This window comes from Copidosoma floridanum, unplaced genomic scaffold, assembly GCF_036245765.1.
Source record: "Copidosoma floridanum isolate Cflo_tuat_1 unplaced genomic scaffold, Cflo_Japanese_pri ptg000029l, whole genome shotgun sequence".
NCBI classification, from domain to species: Eukaryota; Metazoa; Arthropoda; class Insecta; order Hymenoptera; family Encyrtidae; genus Copidosoma; species Copidosoma floridanum.
The window spans coordinates 41,417-61,557 of record NW_028321906.1 but is presented as its reverse complement, the minus strand read 5'-3'; the positions used below and the strand labels follow the sequence as shown (position 1 = coordinate 61,557).

The window sequence follows — 20,141 nt, the reverse complement described above, 5'->3', positions numbered from 1 at the left end:
GCAAACATTGCATTTATATGATCTGTAGAAATCACCTAATTTTTTGGTATGAAAGATTACTTTTAGATAAACCTGTTTTATTTTCAAATAGATCTATAATTTTTTTTTTTTTTTTTTATTAATAACACATAAAAAAAAGGGTTCAACAAGTATGCATAAAATCGTGTGTAAGTACATCCACATAAGAAAAACTATTGCCAGTTTTGCTGCACATATTTGCACTCTTCTTACTTCTCTGAACTTTTCCCCCGCTATAACAATGTGATGAAGTCGTTAAGTCAAAAAATAAAAGATGAAAAAATTGTATTAATAATTATTTATTGTAAAAGTAACAAATAAATGATAAATAAATATTTATTGATACATAGGAAAGCTGCTCTGCCAAAATATACTAATTTCTAAGTTAAAAAAAATGATTAAACAAAAAAAATTAGATTATTTAATGAATAATTTATTTAATGTAATTTGTCAGGACTTCGGCTAAAGTGCAAGAGATCATGGATTCAAATCTCTTGGAATATTTAATTTCTTTTTCTTTTTTTTTTTTAAGAATTGGAAATAAAATCAACAAAATTCAAAATGTGTGCTGTAGTGGCGTGGCGTCGTATGGGTGTGGTGTGGTGTGGAGGGGAAAAGGCGCGGGACGGTATGGCGAGAGTGATGGAGCGAAAGGGGAGTAGGATGTAACATGCAAAATCTACTTCCGTCACACATTTTCTCAATGTCACAATTCTGAAATTGTTAATTTACTCTCGCGTATAACACGCCTATGGAACTATAACGTCAAAAAACAGATTTTCACGGCTCATTTGTTAATAACGAATGAAACACCATACCTCTAACGACAGGTATCATTGATTCATGAAATTTATAAATTTAGTAATATTCGTTGTTCTCATCCTTGGATACTTGGATATGAAAGATATCAGTACAAGCATGGAATTGGGGAGTATTAATTAGTTATATTAATTAAATACAAAAATTATAGACTATGCACATGATATATTTTTTTTCTCAATTGCAATAATGTACACTCATATTATTCAATCAACACATCTCGTGATTATAGACAATTAATCGTCATAGTTTAATTTTCTGAACAACATTTCAATACAATTTCCATAGGTGCTTAGCGACGATGGTGTACCCTCGAGCTGATTAAATAGAGCTATAGCATGCGGAATGTTGCTCTGTTCGACTAAATTGTTTATCAGCAATTTGACGTTCTCCTCGATTTCGGGTAAGGTTCTGTTTAAAAATACTTCTTCCAGTATTCGGTAGTATAGGTCATGACTTACGTCGAACGATGAGGTGAGGTTGTTGAAAAAAATTTTTTCTAGTATGGCTGAATTCAATTTCAATGTCTGAAATACGCAAGTCAATTACAATAATGAAAGTAGTTAGGTTTAAAAGTACTTAAAATTAAGAAACGAATTACATAACCTTATAATTTTCTTTTATACTATCAACAGCTTTTTGATGAAGCGATAAATTTGTAGAGCACAATTGCAAATATATAAACTGTTCCACTGTAAAAAAATATTTCTTCTCTTGAAGGAATTCCGTTAACACCTGTTGACAGAGCATTAGGCTACGTTTAAATGGAGTCTGGGAGTCTGCCAGAATGGCATTGAAGCTCATTAGAGTGAGAGAGAGATTCATCACGTGACCACATCTAACCTCTCTCTCACTCTTATAAGCTTTAATGTCAGTCTTGTTGTCCAGAGATGATACTCATCTCTGGGCAGACTCCCAAACTCCATCTAAACGCAGCCTTAGTATTAAAAACTTTTGCATTTAAAAATTTAACAACACAAACTAATTTTAATTACGATTTGAGGAACCATGCATCTGTCGAAGAAAGCTGCGATTTCTTCAAAAACTTCATCATTGTAGCTATTATTGTTGGTCGCATTTATACTTGTTATTTTGACAATCATTTCCAGCGCTGGGTTGTTATCATTGAATTTAAGCATTGACCAGTTCGGCTGGTCTAGTAACATTAGTTTTACTTTTTTATAATCATCAAAGGTTTTAATTTTTGAAAATTCAGTTATAATGTTCTCGTAATTTTTCTCGTTCAATAAATCATTTTTTAATTCACGAGAAGAACTAACTGACTGAGGAGTGACAGTGCTTGGAATTTTGTTTGAATTATCACTTATAGAACCTGGCTCATCAGCCCAGTCATTGTTCCAATTACCCCAAGCATCTGTTTCTTTTGAGAATGCAGTGCAATTGGATGATGATTGTATATCAACTTCTAATTTATTATTGCTATAATTTTTTTTGTTTAAGATTTTATTTTTATTTTCATCACTCTTAAAATTAAATTTAACTGTTTCACTCCAATTGTTCCATTCACCTAATTTTTCTAATGATTTGTTACAGTCAGAATAACTTTTTAATTTGAATTTATCACCAAGGCTTTCACATTTTTCCAAAAATACTGCATTAATTTTATTTTCATCGTCAACTTCAATTTCAGAATTTTCTTTATCATTCCAATCATTCCATGCATCTAGTTCTTCTGTTACTGGAGAATAATCGAGCGTACACTTTCGTTTTACTTCTAATTTATTATCACTATTATATTTCTCTTGCAGCATAGGTTCACCACAAGCATTTGTCTTATGAGAATTAGAACCAAACTCAGCGTTTTCCTCATCACCCCAATCACCCCAGTCACCCAATTCTTCTGATAAAGAAACATTACTCGACACATGCTTCTTGTTGACGTTAAACTTATCATCCACACTATGCATATCTGACTGCATATTATCAACCTTGTAATTTTTTATCTCAACTTTAGTTATGGTATTCTTTTTCTCCATGTTACTTTCTTTTCCTTCTTTTTTTTCATCGTTCTGTTGTTGCAAAATAAAATTTATTTTCCTCTTCAATTTAATTTGATAATCATCTTCATTCGAAATTTCAGCATTTGACATGTGTATAATAAGTTTCTTAGGACTGTATAAAAATACTTTATTACTATCTGGATAAAGTTGGGAATACAGTTTCAATGAATAGAAATAAGCATTGAGTTGACAATATAGTTTGGTTCGAGGTAAAATTTCAAAGGTGTCTTCGATGCTCGTTGAATGCTTATCGGATAGATTCAATAAATAACTCATGCCCGCAATGCAATCTTCCGTGACGGTTCGCTCAGCGCACTCAAGTAACACTAGAAAAAGAAAAAAAAAAAAATTAGATACGAGATACGACAATTCATGTTTTTAATAACTAAAATATGTAAAAAAAAATCGTACAAGACTTACAATGATTGATATCACTGACTTCAGCACCGTAAGAGGCAGTTTCGTTCAGCAAATATATTCTCAACAAAGTTTGCACCAATTTCAACTTAACATCGTAATCTTCCATTGAAAATTTCGAGTACTTTGTGTCAATATGACTTATTCCGCAGTCTTCATGCAGAGTTTTATAAAAACAGGCAAACTTAAGCGATTCTTCTGGCTTCTTTAGAGGTAGGATTTCGTCCTCATCAGTCACTTTGAGTTGATTACTATTATCTAAGAAGCTGAAACTCAACTTTGACGCCCAAAAATGTTTGTTCCTTGCATTTCTGATCAAATTCAACGTCGACTTCGTTGCGATTTGAGCCGAGCTCTTAACCAGCTCAGTAGATGTTTGCACGATTTTCGGAACGAATTCTTTATTTTCGACCAAAGGCTGCAATAAGCAAGTAAATATATTAAAGAAAAAAAAACCTAATGAACAAACTAACCTAATGCGACAAGAAAATATTTTTAAAAAACTCCCTCACCATACTTAGTAAATCTGCACTATCACCATCGACGTTCTCTTGATCCTCTCGTTGTTCGCCTTCGACTGACATTATCTTCACCAAGTGAAAATTTAAAATTTGAACCTCAAGTAAATTGGCTCGTTTTATCAAACCCTCGATAACGTCACTCGGACCATAGTGAATGGCAAACCAAATGCAGCTCTTGCGAAACTGTAAGTCATCAAACTCATCACAGCAGGCCAAATCCTTGGCAATGCCCCAGGCTATCTGGTAATTATTCTTGATCATGTCTTTCAAGACAGATGCGCAAAAGTTATAGTCACTGACTCCATATGCCTTCTTCGCTATTAAGTTCAGTACTTTTCCTTCTCGCGAGCGGTTGTTCTTTTGCTCAATTCTCAAGTACTTGGATAAATTCAGCAGCTTTTGTTTGCTCTTGTACGCGTCTTTATGACTATTTAAGCAGTCCTCGATGAGTTTCAGTCGCTCCTGCAGCATCCTCACTTGAAGCGGCAGAATGTTTATGTGAAACTCGTTTAATAATTGTAACGACTCAATTAGATCATACTCCTCTCTTACCCTGTCATTATTCTCATTTATTAAATGAAGGCACTCTCTGAAAACAAGAAATTCCATCAGTTGAGGAAGCTATTTGACGTTTATAGTTAAATTTCATTTGATGAGTGTTACTTAGCCAAATCCATGCCTGGATCTATCAGGCTTTTGGAATTATTAAAGTAGTAGTTACTGGCTTCTAAAACGAAATCAATGGCTCGTTCATGAGAAACTTTAAGTCGGGATCGTCCACTTGCTTTTGTTTCCATTAAATTGGTGCAACCTCTGATTGCATTTATAGATTGTGATTTTAATCTTGCTAGCATAGATATTTCAAAACAGATCTCTATGTCTAGACAACTAAATACTTGTTCCTGAATATCTAGCATGTCATTCAACATTTGTAACCAGTTTTTCTCATTGGCATGTGGATATCTAGAAGGTATGAACACAACTTGGAAATTTAGGCAAATGTAAGTTGGATCCAATAAATAAAAAACTTACATTTTTGTTAAATTTTGGCTCATTTGTGTTAAAAGCTCTTTAGCACCTGAAGAATTTTGCTTGCTATCTCTAACTTGATGAAACGGTATCAGAACCTCGTACTTACTCAATAATTGTAAACATTTCAACTCTTTTTCAAGTTCCTTGAACTTGATGCTACTATCTTCCCTTCCTCTGGCTAAGCTCACCATTGCATCATAAATAGCTTTGGCTTTCTCATACATGTCTGTATGGGTGCATACATAAATACAATCTACTGCTAAAGCAGTAACACTTTTTATTGCATCAAAAATTTCGGGATCACAAGATAATTGCAAAGACTTGAAGAATGTCACTGGAAGCTCTAAGTCTGATTTACTTAGCAGTACTAAATAATCATACAATAAATTTCTTTCCAATTTATCATCCTGAATGGAATAAAAATTTTATTAAAAGAAATGTAACAATTTAAAGGCTTGTTAAAAATTTTTGATCACACTGACATTATATCTTTTTTTCCTTCTTGAATAAGGCAACAACAAAGTTTTAATGTTGTTGACAAAATTTTTTTCATTAGATTTCGACATTAACAATTTTATTTTGTTCAAGTCATCTAATTTTTCGATTTCTGTCAAAGATAATTCTTCAAGACCAACTTTGTAAACAAGATCATCCAGAGATTCTAATAGAAACAGTAAATTTTCTAAATTTTTAATATTATGCGATTTTCCAATGTTTATTAGAGCCAAAGCGTTGTCCACTAAACGGCTCTCGCGTTCAATTTCATAAGCTCTGTCACTATACCATTTTTGTAACAAATCCATTGTAAGCTCTTTACTTCTGCCAAAAAAAAAAGTTGATAAGATATTCTTGTTCTCATTGATGTGGTGTAGGTATTCAGATTAACTTTCATTTGATAAAAAATTAGTTACCGGTACACTGAAAGCGATTTTTTAACCTCATAAATAAATTCTAAATCTTCATTTCTATCCAAATTAGGGATATTATCAAACATAGCTCTTTCGACCCAATCTTTTGGTCTCAATTCTTGTTGGTACAATAAAAATAAACGACTTTCTAAATCACATTCTGGCAGAAGTTTTTGATACTTTTCTGGATTCAAGGTTTCAGGAAAGAAGCTAATTATTGTCAGCCAGTGGGGCATTAATTGCAAACTGTAATAGGTGAACATGACTTCCACTCCTCGACAGTTAGAACTTTTAGCAAACCTGAAACAACCATTTATTTACCTGGGATAAATAAATATATGTAATGAATAAAACTTTCTTCAAATACATTAAAATTGCGTAAGTTTACTTGACAGCATTTTCAACTGGTGACAGTTGTCTGAATTCCTCATAGAATTTCTTGTCAAATTTGTTAGGTGACTCCAAAAGTATTTCATATATTTGTAGCTTATCTAAATGACTCAGAAGCTTTTTCCTGTATCTAATCAACTCTTTTTGAGACTCACTTAAGTGATCTCTGTTGATGGTATCCAAGGTCTGATTGGTTTTCTGTATCTGAAACAAATAAATTAATATGATTAAAATGCAATTGAATATAAAAAAAAAAAAAAAAAAAAAAAAAACAGTGGGCAGTGGGTGCTTATAATATATACCCAAGTATGAAGAGTTATACTTCTATGATATTATATAGCAGACAATATAATTATGAATATAAATATACCTTCTATAAAACGAAATTGAGTACATAGGTGGTGCAATTATAGTTGGAATGAGTATACCTACGTTAATTGGATGTGGTTTCAATCAATATTTTGATATTTAAGAAATAAGAGATTATAAACAGTATATTACGGCACAATACAATATAAACGATATATAGGCTGTCCAGTACAAGACTATGAAGTTTCATCGAGTACCGCTTTCTTGAATAGAGTATACAGTATTACATGTCCCTTTAAGACGTTCATCACACATAGGTTTTTTTCAGAAGTACTTAAACATTCAACGTATATTCGAAATAGCATAAAAAATACCTACAAAAAATTAAAGCTCGTTTAACTGTATCTTTTTTTAATGTATGTTTCCTTTTAAAAAATCTCAATTTTAAATGCAGTAGCGTTATAAAAGAATCACGCAAACATTGCATTTATATGATCTGTAGAAATCACCTAATTTTTTGGTATGAAAGATTACTTTTAGATAAACCTGTTTTATTTTCAAATAGATCTATAATTTTTTTTTTTTTTTTCATTAATAACACATAAAAAAAAAGAGTTCAACAAGTATGCATAAAATCGTGTGTAAGTACATCCACGTGAGAAAAACTATTGCCAGTTTTGCTGCACATATTTGCACTCTTCTTACTTCTCTGAACTTTTCCCCCGCTACAACAATGTGATGAAAGTCCTTAAGTCAAAAAATCACCTCAATCACCAATGTCAAGATTATGAAAGAATAAAACGCAATAAAAATCAATTACTATATTTATGGAGTACAAAACATTTTTTATTTTTTAAATTTTTGAAAAATTATGAAAATATTTCATCAACAATAAATATTTATTAATACATAGGAAAGCTGTTCTGCTAAAACATACTAATTTTTAAGTTTTCGAAAAAAGCATTTAATTAAAAAAATTAGTTTATAGTAAATAAAAACTTACATAAAAAATAAGTTACGAATTAACCATAAAGTGCAGTAATCGTACGAATAATACACCAATAACCAATAACCCTAATAAATAATAAAATGTTAATTGAACACAAGCAGCACCCTGGGTTATTGGTTAATAGAGTGGCCAGTAAGCGCCCCGAGTCATCGAGTGATAGGAGCTTGTATTATTGCTTAACATTTTATGATTTAATAGAGAGGCAAGTAAGCGCCCCGGGTCATGGGGTGATAGGCGATTGTGCTATTAATTAATAATATATATCGTTTAATAAAGCGACCAGTAAGCGCCTCGGGTCATTGGGTGATAGGCACTTGTGTTAATAATTAATATTTTATTATTTAATAGAGTGGCCAGTAAGCACCCCGGGTCATTGGGTGATAGGCGCTTGTGTTATTGATGTTACAATTTTTAATTTTCGAACGTTGTGTTGGTAACTTAGAGCATATACATATGGAGGAAGCATGTAATGGGATAACGTGTAGGCAACTCAAGAGAGAGAAAGCAATAGGTTTGGGGTACCCCACTTTTTAACCCTTTTCTCCTTGTTCGCTCGCGATTGGCTATCCGTTGACTCTATGTATAGATATGAGGCTCTTTTACAGTCAAGCTTGAATCAGATGGCGCCAGAGCACGTCGCGGCTGTCATGGCCGTCGCACTTACACACCGTCAAATTTACAGTTGTGTATTGTGTCCGTGAGCCTATCTGTGTGATGAGCAAAGCAGAAGACATAACCTTTGTAAATGATTGCTGTTGTTTGCAGACAATTTTTGTTTGCATTTACGTTTAAAGATAGTAGGAAAAATGAAGTGCAGTGTAATATCCTGCGATAAGAAAGTGAAATTTAAATTTCCTTCTGATAGTGTGATAAAAAAAAAGTGGCTCGAAGCAATTGGGAGACCAATCATTAGTAAACAAATACATAAATAGCCTTGTAAATTTAACCTAAAATGTACACTTACCTGTCCACGAGTTCTGCTTTTCTTCCACTGACTCTTGCTCCTTTCCCTTTTAAAAGCTTTTTCAATTCTGAAACTTTTAAGCTCCCATAATATTCTTTCTTGTCTTCCTTATTCATTTCAAAATTTCAAATATTGCGCTTTACCACTACACTTTAATTTCCTGTATACATACAATACTGAAAAGTAATGTTGTGTGAGTGAGACGGCCATGACAGCCGCGACGTACCCTGGCGCCATCTGATTCAAGCTTGACTGTAAAAGAGCCTCATACTTAGTAGTATCTCACTCTGAGTAAGTGGTGTCTGCTCATAATTTTTACATCAGTCGAGTCAAAATCTTAATTATTGTAAGTATCACAGTGAATAGCTAATATTAGCGTGATTTTTAATGATATTAGTCTAACATTTTTGCGAAGCCCACAAGTATAAAAGCATATTGGTTCAAAATGATGACTGCAAATAAAAGAGTTGTTCGTCATTTTTATTTGACAACGAATAGCTAGACTATTTGCCCACTGTTCTCTTCTTTTTTCATCTTTGCCAGCACTAAAATATTATACATATAATAACATAAATTTCATATGCAACTCTATTTTTCTATAAAGTATAATACTAAAACTTCTGAAGAAAGTGTACATAAGTATTTACCTGTAAAAGGTTATATTTTTAGCTGCTAAGTCGTAACTTTTGAGTTGACACGTTGGCACGCAACACGTTTTCATGTTATTTTTTTTTAACCAAAACTTTTGCAAACTCACGCTTATATTAGCTATTCACTGTGATACTTACTTACACTAATTAAACTTTTGACTCAACTGATGTAAATATTCTGAGCAAACGGCACTTACTCAAAGTGAAATACTACTATACCTATAGGTACATAGAGTCTACGGATAGCCAATTGCGAACGAACAAGAAGAAAAGGGTTAAAAAGTGGGGTACCCCAAACCTACTGCTTTCTCTCTCTTCAGTTGCCTACACGTTATCCCATTTAGTCCGGGTCGTAATCTGGAATTCGTGGGAGAAATTATTTGGATAGGATTTTTTTGCATGATCTTACGCAAAATGATCACCTAAAAACGAATTTGCATGTTGCCAGGCTTCAAAGTTGTAGGAAAAATGTTTAAACAAATTAAAAATATTGTTTACTTTGCCCTGGAAAAATTTTTTTTAGCTTTTTTGGACAATTCTAAAAAAAAAAGATGTCTTGCAAATTTTCTCTAAAATCAATACTTTTCGAGATATTAATTGTACAAAGTTTAAAAAACCGTGAAAATCGTCACTTTCAAGTATGAAAAACAACAATAAAAATTAAAAATTTTGATGTTGCCAAAGTTCTCAAATATTCTTCAAACATCCCTTGACAAAATCCTAAGGCGTTTCCGGATGTTATTTTATTGCAAACCCTTCATTTTTAATTTACAATCAAGCGTGTGCATCGTTACGGTCGGCCGCTGCTGGCCGCGGCTCTCATGCTCCGTCTCTTTCCCACTCACGAGGAGTACACGGAATTTACTGGCGCTCATATTTGATTTTAATGGTAAGTATATTATTCTTCTATACTAATTGTGGGAATAAAAATAATTATACAATCTTTCATATTGATGAAAAATGAGGTTAACCTAACTGTTACTATATAAACATACATGTATTTAAATTAAAAAAAATTATTTTAAGTTAAGCCTGCACACGCTTAATTGTAAATTAAAAATGAAGGGTTTGCAATAAAATAACATCCGGAAACGCCTTAGGATTTTGTGAAAGGATGTTTGAAGAATATTTGAGAACTTTAGCAACATCAAAATTTTTAATTTTTATAGTTGTTTTTCATACTTGAAAGTGGCGATTTTTACGGTTTTTTAAACTTTATACAATTAATATCTCGAAAAGTATTGATTTTAGAGAAAATTTGCAAGACATCTTTTTTTTTAGAACTGTCCAAAAAAGCTAAAAAAAATTTTTCCAGGGCAAAGTAAACAATATTTTTAATTTGTTTAAAAAATTTTGTTTAAACATTTTTCCTACAACTTTGAAGCCTGGCAACATGCAAATTCGTTTTTAGTGATCATTTTGCGTAAGATCATGCAAAAAAATCCTATCCAAATAATTTCTCCCACGAATTCCAGATTACGACCCGGACTAATTACCGTGCTTCCTCCATATGTATATGCTCTAAGGTTGGTAATGCCCCTTCGCTGCTGTCTGCTCGGTGGAACATTCTCCCTAGATCGTATAGCTATACATACGATCTAGGGAAAAAGTTTCGATATTAAATCTGCCTCACCCAACGCTGGATTGGTTCCAAACTCTGCCGCCTGCAGCGCTGCTGCAGAAGAGCCATCTTGGCGCAGCGTTGGGTTAAGAGGATTCCCGCAGTGAAAATTACGGTCAGTAACATAAAAGTTACTGTCACTAACATACCAATCTATAGAGTGTTGGAGAAGCGAATAGGCAGAGAAGGAGGGGGCATTCCAGAGATTCTCACCGGTGCTCCCAAATGTGACTGGCAAATATGTGAGAAATAACACAAGCGCCAATCACCACATAACCCGGAGCGCTTACAGGCCGCTTCAATTATTTATAATAAATATAATAATAAGACAAGCGCCAATCCCCACACAACCCGGAGCGTTTACTGGCCGCTTCAATTATTTATAATAAATATAATAATACGACAAGCGCCAATCCCCACACAACCCGGAGCGTTTACTGGCCGCTTCAAATATTTTACAATAAATAAAATAATAAGATAAGCGCCAATCCCCACACAACCTGGAGCGTTTACTGGCCGCTTCAATTATTTTACAATAAATAAAGTAATAAGACAAGCGCCAATCCCCACACAACCTGGAGCACTTACTGGCCGCTTCAATTATTTATAATAAATATAATAATAAGACAAGCGTCAATCCCCACACAACCCGGAGCGTTTACTGGCCGCTTCAATTATTTTACAATAAATAAAGTAAAAAGACAAGCGCCAATACCCACACAACCTGGAGCACCTGGCCGCTTCAATTGTTTATAATAAATATAATAATAAGACAAGCGCCAATCCCCACACAACTTGGAACGCTTACTGGTCGCTGACAGGGTGTGTGGGGATTGGCGCTTGTCTTATTACTTTATTTATTGTAAAATAATTGAAGTGGCCAGCAAACGCTCCGGGTTGTGTGGGGATTGGCGCTTGTCTTATTATTATATTTAGAATAAATAATTGAAGCGGCCAGTAAGCGCTGCGGGTTATGTAGTGATTGGCGCTAGCGTTATTTCTCACATTTTTGCCAGTCACATTTGGGAGCACCGGTGAGAACCTCTGGAATGCCCCCTCCTTCTCTGCCTATTCGCTTCTCCAACACTCTATAGATTGGTATGTTACTGACCGTAATTTTCACTGCGGGAATCCTCTTAACCAAAGGCTGTCATGGCGTCTCAAATGTGTATATATATGTACACAAATACATATACATATCTACTATGCTTGTATGTATTGAAAATGTATGTGTAAAGATAAAGTCATAAGCCTTATGACTGTGTGCTGAGCAGCATCGACTGAGTCGAGTCGACTTATGTACGTGTAAATAATGACGTGACGGTCAACACAATACCTGGGGTCTGATCGGGGCATTCGATATCTCGCTTAAGTAAGTATTTCTTTCGATAATCCATATTAAATAACCAAAAATAACGGTAATGCGCATGCGTAGTTTAGGGATTTTCAAAAAAACTGCTTACTTAAGCGAGATATTGAATGCCCCGATCAGACCCCTGTACATATTTTCGACGTCATGGTGGCTCTTCTGCAGCAGCACTGCAGGCGGCAGAGCTTGAGGCCAAAAATTCTCATAGAAGTAAGTAAGTATAACTTCAAAAACTAAGTATTAAATCAGAGCTGTATTGGTTCAGTCGTAAGCATGCTTGGTATTGAAACAATACCGTTCAGAAGATGGATGGTTCGACTCCCGGTGAATACAAACTTTTTCAAAAAGCTGTTTTTCACGGGCAAGCGTTCTCTATGAACCTCGGCCGTTTCGGGGTGGCTTTTTCCTTCGGTATGGTTCCAGGTTTTTTCTTTGCCTCACACATCTTTAGGCCTGGGTGAATACGAAACAGTATCAGGGCTTCAGGTAGAGGGATTAAGGGGGCTCCAGCGAGCACTGGTACCAACCCGAAAACTATTCGGTTAGTTGGTATCACTTCTGTGAGTATATATCTATATATACGTGTATATATAAGCGAGCACCATCATCTATATATATGATGTGTCCGTACCTATGGTAAACAAACAGCAGCTTCTGTCACGTACAGAGCGTTTTATTTAGAATTAGTTTTTTTGTGTTATAAAAAATGAAAGAAATCACACATCACTGTAAGAGTCATCAAGACTTGCAGGATGCTGAAATGATTTTGCAACAGCAAAAAAGAAATAAAAAAGTAATTGATGATAACAAACAAAAATTAATTGTATTAAAATGTATTATTAATGATAAGATAATTTATAAAATGGCCAAAGAATCGATATCAATAGAAGTATTAGTAGATGCATATAAAAAAGATCCTACAAATGGCATCACCTCATTATTATCTATGAGTGTAAATAATAAAGTAAGAGTTATTTCAAATAAAAAAATTATTGACGCAATTTTGGATAAAATAAAAAATAATTGCAGTTAAAATTTTTCAATGTTCTATTTTATTTAAAAAAAAAAAATATGTGTAAAAAATCCATAGAAGAACACGATTAAAAAAGAGTTACAAATGACATGAAACTTATGTAAGTACTTGCAGTGTAATTCTGAAATATTCAAAAGCGCGCGCCTTACAAACAACAAGATGGCATCCCGTCATGACCCTGCTAATTCGATGACTTGATCAATACTTTACAAAATATCTCAAGTATTTCCAGGGTTACCTATATTTTTGAAGGTACCATCTGAAAGCTGAGATGTTTTTCTATAAAACAGTTACAGTCCTGACATGTAACTCCTCAATTATTGTTGGAAAATACCGATGTTTTCACGTTGCTCTATGAGAGGCTATGTATAATGTACGAACTTTGAGAGCAAATATCTCAAAATTTTCCAGGGTTAGAGGGGTAAATCAGGACACCGTTGGAATCAGCGTGTTTTTATCTATCAATTAAGCTACCTGTGACCTCCTAACTCCTCCCGCTGGAGCCCCCTTAAGGCAGCAAGCGCCGTACTTGCCAGTGAGGAATAGTCCTTGAAACATGGGATTTCTCTAGGAATGCTAATTAGCCTAGATCAGATGCTTTGACACTAAGAGCGCCGGATTAATTGACAAGGAGTGCCTACACGGTAACACGTCTTACCGGAGAAACTTCCACTGCTCCAAAGGTGTAATAAGTATGGTATCAATTAAGTTGATCGGTAATGGGTGCAGTAATGAAGAATGTACGGTGAAAGCTTAGCTCAGAGATGACTAGAAAGATTGCTAACGCCAATGCTACGACGTGAGACGACTTTTTTGTACTGATCGGGACGACCTGCCGCGGCCAGCCGTCGAACCGGGCGCACATTTTCTGAGAGTGCGAGGGGAGTTCCGCGAGGGCCGGCAAAACGCATGTACGTATTGCCCGTGCACTGTCATTTTTTTTTTGTGCATCGGCTAAAAAAGCATCGTAAATCAAAAAGTGTTATAATAGATAGGCGAATTGTTGCTTTACTAATTTGAGAATTTGCTCGGCTCGCGTAGTGGGTTATTACAGGGCAGTGAGGTGAAACGTAAAGTAACCTCACTTGCAGATAACACGTGTGTGGCACCCCCGCTTAGCGGGAGGTGTAAGGACATGTTGCAGAATCAAGGTGTCGACGAAGGGAAAAATTCCCTTCAGTCTACCAAAGACTAGGAATCTGAAATGGAGATAAGCAACGATGAAGCACTGCAGCACTCGCACGTAGATACGAGGTCCACTGCATCTCCTAACGTCAGGAAAAAGAAAAGAAAAGTTGGTGATTAAATTCCAGTGGATGATTCAAGTAAACAACAAAATGCAGAACACTTCCTGCCCTCAAAAAGTGGCCCGTATAACGTCTCGCTCAAATATGACCAAGGTCACCAACGTAAAAAAGACTTGAACGAGTTCTTAGTTGCAAGCTTATTGGTATCTAACTATAAGTTTAACGACATAGTCAGTGATACCAGGGCACAAGTAATAGTGACTTTTAAAGACAGAAATGAGGCTAACCGCTTTGTCCATGATAATCCACTCTCAGAACGTGGTATTGTTACATTTGTATCCTCTTATACCCAGGGAGGAAGGGGTCTGATAAAAGGCATATCCGTCGATCTCTCCGAGGAAGTAATAGTTGCGAAAATAAAAAGCCAGGTTAAAGTTTTGAAGGTAGAGAGGCAATCAAGAAGAAACAGACAAACAAAAAGTGATAGTGATAAGTGGATCCCCAGTGAATCGATCTTGATTACTTTGAAGGCCAGGATCTGCCAAGTTCCATCTGTATTTTCAATATTTTTGCACGGGTAACTCCATTTGTGAGAAACCCCCAACAATATTTTAAATGTTTGAAATATGATCATATTGGCTCCAAATGCAATGATGAACCCAGATGTCCAGTGTGGCGATCTGAAATATGAGAGTACATGCAAGGGTATCTCTCCCTGGTGTTTCTATTGTCAAGCACCGCACAAAACATCCGATTACAACGTCTGTAAAGAATATAAGGGTCAAAACGCTATCCAGCTCATGGTGGCATATGATAACATATCCTACAACGAAGCTAGAAGGATTGTCAAAAAGAGATTTGAACGCAAGATTGATGATTTCCCAGTATTGAGAGAGAAGGAATTGGCTAGAATCTATGGTTCAGTTGGCTGTCAACCCTCCAGTAAAGCTGTCGAAAAGCCAACAAAAAAAAGATGATCTTAACAAGCCCGACACCTTCAGCAGCCCGATCCTTCCACGAAAGGACGATCATCTGAAATATCATACTCAGGTTCAAACTTACCTTCCAACCCAGTAGAGGCTGATGCCTTTTTCAACAAAAATATGGCCAAAATGCTTACTGGTAAAGAAGTAAAAGACCCCAAAGCTAGTAATCTCACCACTATTGATAAACCCAAGAAGACCAGTGAAATACAATCAATAAAAAAGGACTCGCAGAGGCCACCAGGCAAAAACAAGCGGGAATGAAGAAAATTTAAATAAACTTCCGAAATTAATTCGCTGCTTATTTTATTATTCATTCAAATTTCAAATAATTTAAATTTTCTTAAATTTTAACTACCTTTTCAAATAATTTCTATAATCTTTTAATTTTTACATAACCTATCTCTTTACAAACTGAACTCAAATTTAAAAATCCTGCAATGGAATAGCAGAGCAATCAGAAACAAACTTGAATTCCTTAAGTATGTTAACAATTTTCAAGTGATTGCATTGTCGGAAACCTTTCTGGGACCAGACATCAACTATAAAATCAATGGCTACAACTGCATCAGAAAAGACAGACCTGATGAGGAAGGAGGTGGGGTTGCTCTCTTCATTCAAGAAAATCTTGTATTCGATGATGCCGCATGAAATAGTGTGCCGTCCAACCTGGAATATTGTTGTGTGTCACTGACGACCTCATTGGGTAATATTTACAGACTCCCTCACTACCGCCTTAATTTCAAATCTGAGAAGTGGGAAACGTTCTTAGACGAACTAGGTAATTTACCCTATCACTTACTAGTAGGTGATTTTAATTGGGGCAGTGACCATAGTTGTATTAATGGCAGATTAATTGTTAATAATTTTAACCCAGATATCTTACACCTTTTAAATAATGGACCACTGACTTATTTTACCCTTACTAACGATAAGTTTTCGGAGTCAAGTGTTGATTTATCCTTTGTTTCACCTAATCTAGCCATTATCTCATAAGGTCTGTTGGAAATTATGGTTGGTCTAGCAACCACTACCCATTAACGATTGATATTATTATTAGTCCCCTCTTTATTCCAGGATCAGATTTTAGATACAACCTGAAACAATTAATTTGGCCTTTATTCTACCCAAAATTAGAAAACTTATAAAACTCTTTTGACAACATCGAATTCATCAATTCTTCAGCTTTAGACAGGTGTCACACGTTTGTAGGACTTATTACCACCTGCATTAAAGAATCTTTAGCATCTAAAAGACCTACTTAAAGACCTCATGTCTCTGACTCAATGCTATCTGGTGGAATGAAAAATGTGATAGAGCTGTTGGACTACACAAAGCTAAATTTAAGTCACTTAAATATAGAATCTCGATGGAATCATTCATCGAATATAAAAGGATTTTTGCTATAGCTAGGAAAACTCTAAAGGAAGAAAAACGATCTAATTTTCGACTTTATTGTGAGTCATTAAACAATTTCTCCAGCGTCTCTGATATTTGAAATAAAATTAAGTCTTTTAGAAACGGTTTTGACAGACTTATCTCTTCCACATCCAACGCCAAAACTCTCGACACCTCGCTTAAATGTTTAAACAGTTTATGTTTACCCATTGAAGACAAATTCACGTCTGTCAATTCCAAGGCTTTTGACCTGCTTGACACATACGTCTCAGTTGACTCCTACCTTTTATATCCCTTTTCGTATGATGAACTGCTTTGTGCCCTTAGTACAGTTAAAGTAAAATCATCTCCAGGGATTGACAGGATAAATTATGAAATAATCATTCAACTACCTGAACACTCGTTAAGAGTTTTACTTTACATATATATGACATATATTTCAGTAGCCAATTTCCGCCTGATTGGCATACTTACTTAATCGCTTTTATTCTAAAAGCCAACAAAAAACATTAACAGGTGAGGGACAGATACAGTCGCTATGTAACTTCGATCACCACCCTGCAGCTTCACGCATCGACATGGCTTGCACTCTTTTCTTTTCGGTTTTTCTGGCTGAGGCATTTTGTATGGATTACCAAGAACACAATAGATACAATCAAGTTCTCGTGGATAGCGATAGCACGACAGACTTTTGCAAATAATCTCGGCGGGTCTTGTTTTCACCCAAACGTATTGATGAATTCTCATAGTGCCAGGAAAACACTTAAATTCAGGAATAATGAGTGCTGTGTCAGCCTCATCAATGTTACTCTTAGATATGACTTGAATATAAGTCTTGATATCTTTTTGATGTAAGATTTCAACAAATTCAGTTAAAATCTGAGCATCTGCCCCATAGGCTACTGCGCTGTTTACAATTCGCTTGACAGTGCCCCCGACACCATCATGAATGTCTTTCCCATGACAAGCTTCACTAGAATTTCAAACAATTACCTTTAGTTGAGGAAATCGTCTAGATGTGTACTGGCTAAAAATGTAAAAAACTTTCTTGCTCCAAAATTGAGTTGTTGACCCATCACTTTTAACATGGAGGAACTTCGTCTCTGAAGTGATGTGCCTCTGCAATATTGGCAAAAGATGAGCATGTGTGGCATGCGGGTCATGGCGAGTAACATCTGATACCGTACAAAAAGTCTCCTTCTTCTTAGTAGTTTGCACAAATCCTGTATGCAGAGAAAATTGTTGGCACAACCCTCCAAAGTGCATCGACTGTACCTCAGCAGAACAGTTTGATACCCAATTTTCCGACCAATCGCAAGCGATCAAGAGGTCTTTGTTGCTTATAGAACCTTGAAGAAATTAATACTCTTGATTTTCCCTTCTTCCTTCGCTTTCCTCTTTCTTTCTTTATCCTTGGCTCTAGTTTCCTCAAGTTTACCAGGATCGCTCTTTAGCTTCTCTCTGTATCTTTGTAAGCGCATCCTCGCACTTTCATTTTTCTTAGTGCTGGTACTTTCCTTAAGTTTACTTTGCTGTTTACTCCTTGTAGGTAGGAAGAGAAGATCACCCTGAGATATAGAGGCAATTACGTTTGTTGGAAACTTCAGTCAAGAAAGAGTTTACTTAAGAAGCTCACCCATCTTTTTCAGGGTCATCGGACGTCGAATTACCTTACCAACATGTATATTACAACCTCATAAAGTTGAAAAAAGTAGCCTTGAAGGCTCACAAAAGACGTAACTATGCCAAAAGTTGGAAGAAGTCGAATTGGAAGGAAGACTTTAAATGCATCTAATGAATACAATTTTAGGCGTGAAGAAAATGATGCTGAACATTCATCGAGATTAAAGCAGCATCAAAATTAATAAACAAAGAATTTACTAAGTGAGAGATCAGCTTTTTACTATAACCCTCACAGGAATCTCTTGAATCTTTCAGATTTTTTAATAGGTAGAATATGTATTTGTATTTTTATGGCGATAAAAAATGTAGAGTTCAAGCTCCAGGACTCTGTTGCTGTGGTAATGAAGTTGTGAGATAAGAGAAAAAAAAATTTTTTTTATTATATATTTTTTGGGAGTTTTAAATCTTAACAGCTTTAAAAAATAGTCATGTTCATAGATTATACGGGAGCAACTGCAACTCAAAGGCCTTTTAGGGCCAACGATCATTTTATGACAAGGAATGCACGGTTCTTTTCAGTATAATTATATTTTTTTCACTTTTTACAGCTTTTTACTTGATAAAATAAACTGTATGGATTCCGAACAAATATGTTTTTAATAAGAAGATTTTTGTTCTGAGAAGTATCAGAAATAAATGTAAAATTTTTGACTAAAAACGTTTTACATTTTATGTTAACACACTACGATGTTCTATTTAGTAAGTCTCGGGCGAAGCCGAGACGGGGTAAGATCGCTAGTATATTAATGTAGGAATGTACGAATGTACGTGTATAGGTGTTTACATGTATGCATGCATAAAGAGTGTATGTTTATATGTACATGTCAAAGTTTGTGATATTATCTTAACCATATTGTATACACGTAATTGTATGTATGCAAACTTGTAAAGTCATTGTATTGTAATGACCAAATGTACTCTATATAAAAAGGTCTATAAAATAATATTCAATTCAATTTGAAAGTGCGAGACTCTTATCGAACAGCGTGTGCCTACGAGAAGAGGAGTGGATTCACGTGGAAATGAACATAATATAAGCGCACATTTTGAAGACACGTGGAAGGGGTATACCGAATGTATGCCTACTAGGAGAAGAGGGGAAATGTCGAATATAGCTGAGCACACAGCCAAAGAAAGCGACGACGCGAGTTTTTTTCTTTTGACTGAAACCAAGTACATGCTATATATATTTAACTGACTCTTGCTCTCGCTCTTACTTGAATGTTATCTATCAATCTTATTTAACTAAATCTTGGAACTAAATGCTCATAATTATATGCACAGGCATTTGATTTCAAAACTTTTTTTTCCCATACGTTAATACTTATTTTGAAATCCAGTATTGCTTTGAAAAAATATTTAGCTATTTTTTTTAAGAATGGCAGTTCAGCTATAACCACTAATTTATCATTTTTCCTCATCCTAATTGTTAAGAACTGTAGGACAAGCTCCGGAGGTTATCAATAAACATACGCAACTTCAAGATGTATCTCACTCGAACTTCCGATAGCTAAGATAGTTAAGGTTTATGTCACTGCACGTATTGTTTTGATATGCAAGGACTGATTTCAAGTGTCAGATTTTTGTTTTGTTTAATGCAATTCGTCATTCTGGTTTAATTTCTTTTTACTTACGTTTCATTTAAATTTATAAATTATGTTACAAACACTTTTTCCTACACGTCAAAAATATAAATGTATTTTCAACATCAGTTACATTAAATAATTTGGTAAGTTGATACTTCTCGCT

General features: G+C 34.9%; 1 protein-coding gene across 2 annotated transcripts in view; it reads right to left on the bottom strand.

The window, feature by feature from the left end:
- Window positions 1-951: 951 nt before the first annotated feature.
- The window catches only part of LOC106637216 (NBAS subunit of NRZ tethering complex), a 31,098-nt gene continuing 11,908 nt past the window's right edge, over window positions 952-20,141 (bottom strand). Inside the window, exons 8-17 of one of the 2 annotated variants that reach the window (XM_089595877.1) lie at window positions 6,125-6,330; window positions 5,740-6,036; window positions 5,311-5,647; window positions 4,829-5,235; window positions 4,460-4,759; window positions 3,788-4,385; window positions 3,279-3,693; window positions 1,833-3,184; window positions 1,444-1,572; window positions 952-1,364 (exon numbers count right to left, since the gene is read on the bottom strand). In XM_089595877.1, the coding sequence (XP_089452003.1) occupies window positions 1,074-1,364; window positions 1,444-1,572; window positions 1,833-3,184; window positions 3,279-3,693; window positions 3,788-4,385; window positions 4,460-4,759; window positions 4,829-5,235; window positions 5,311-5,647; window positions 5,740-6,036; window positions 6,125-6,330 (4,332 nt within the window). In that variant the 3' untranslated portion in view covers window positions 952-1,073. The other variant, XM_089595878.1, reaches the window with a different exon arrangement.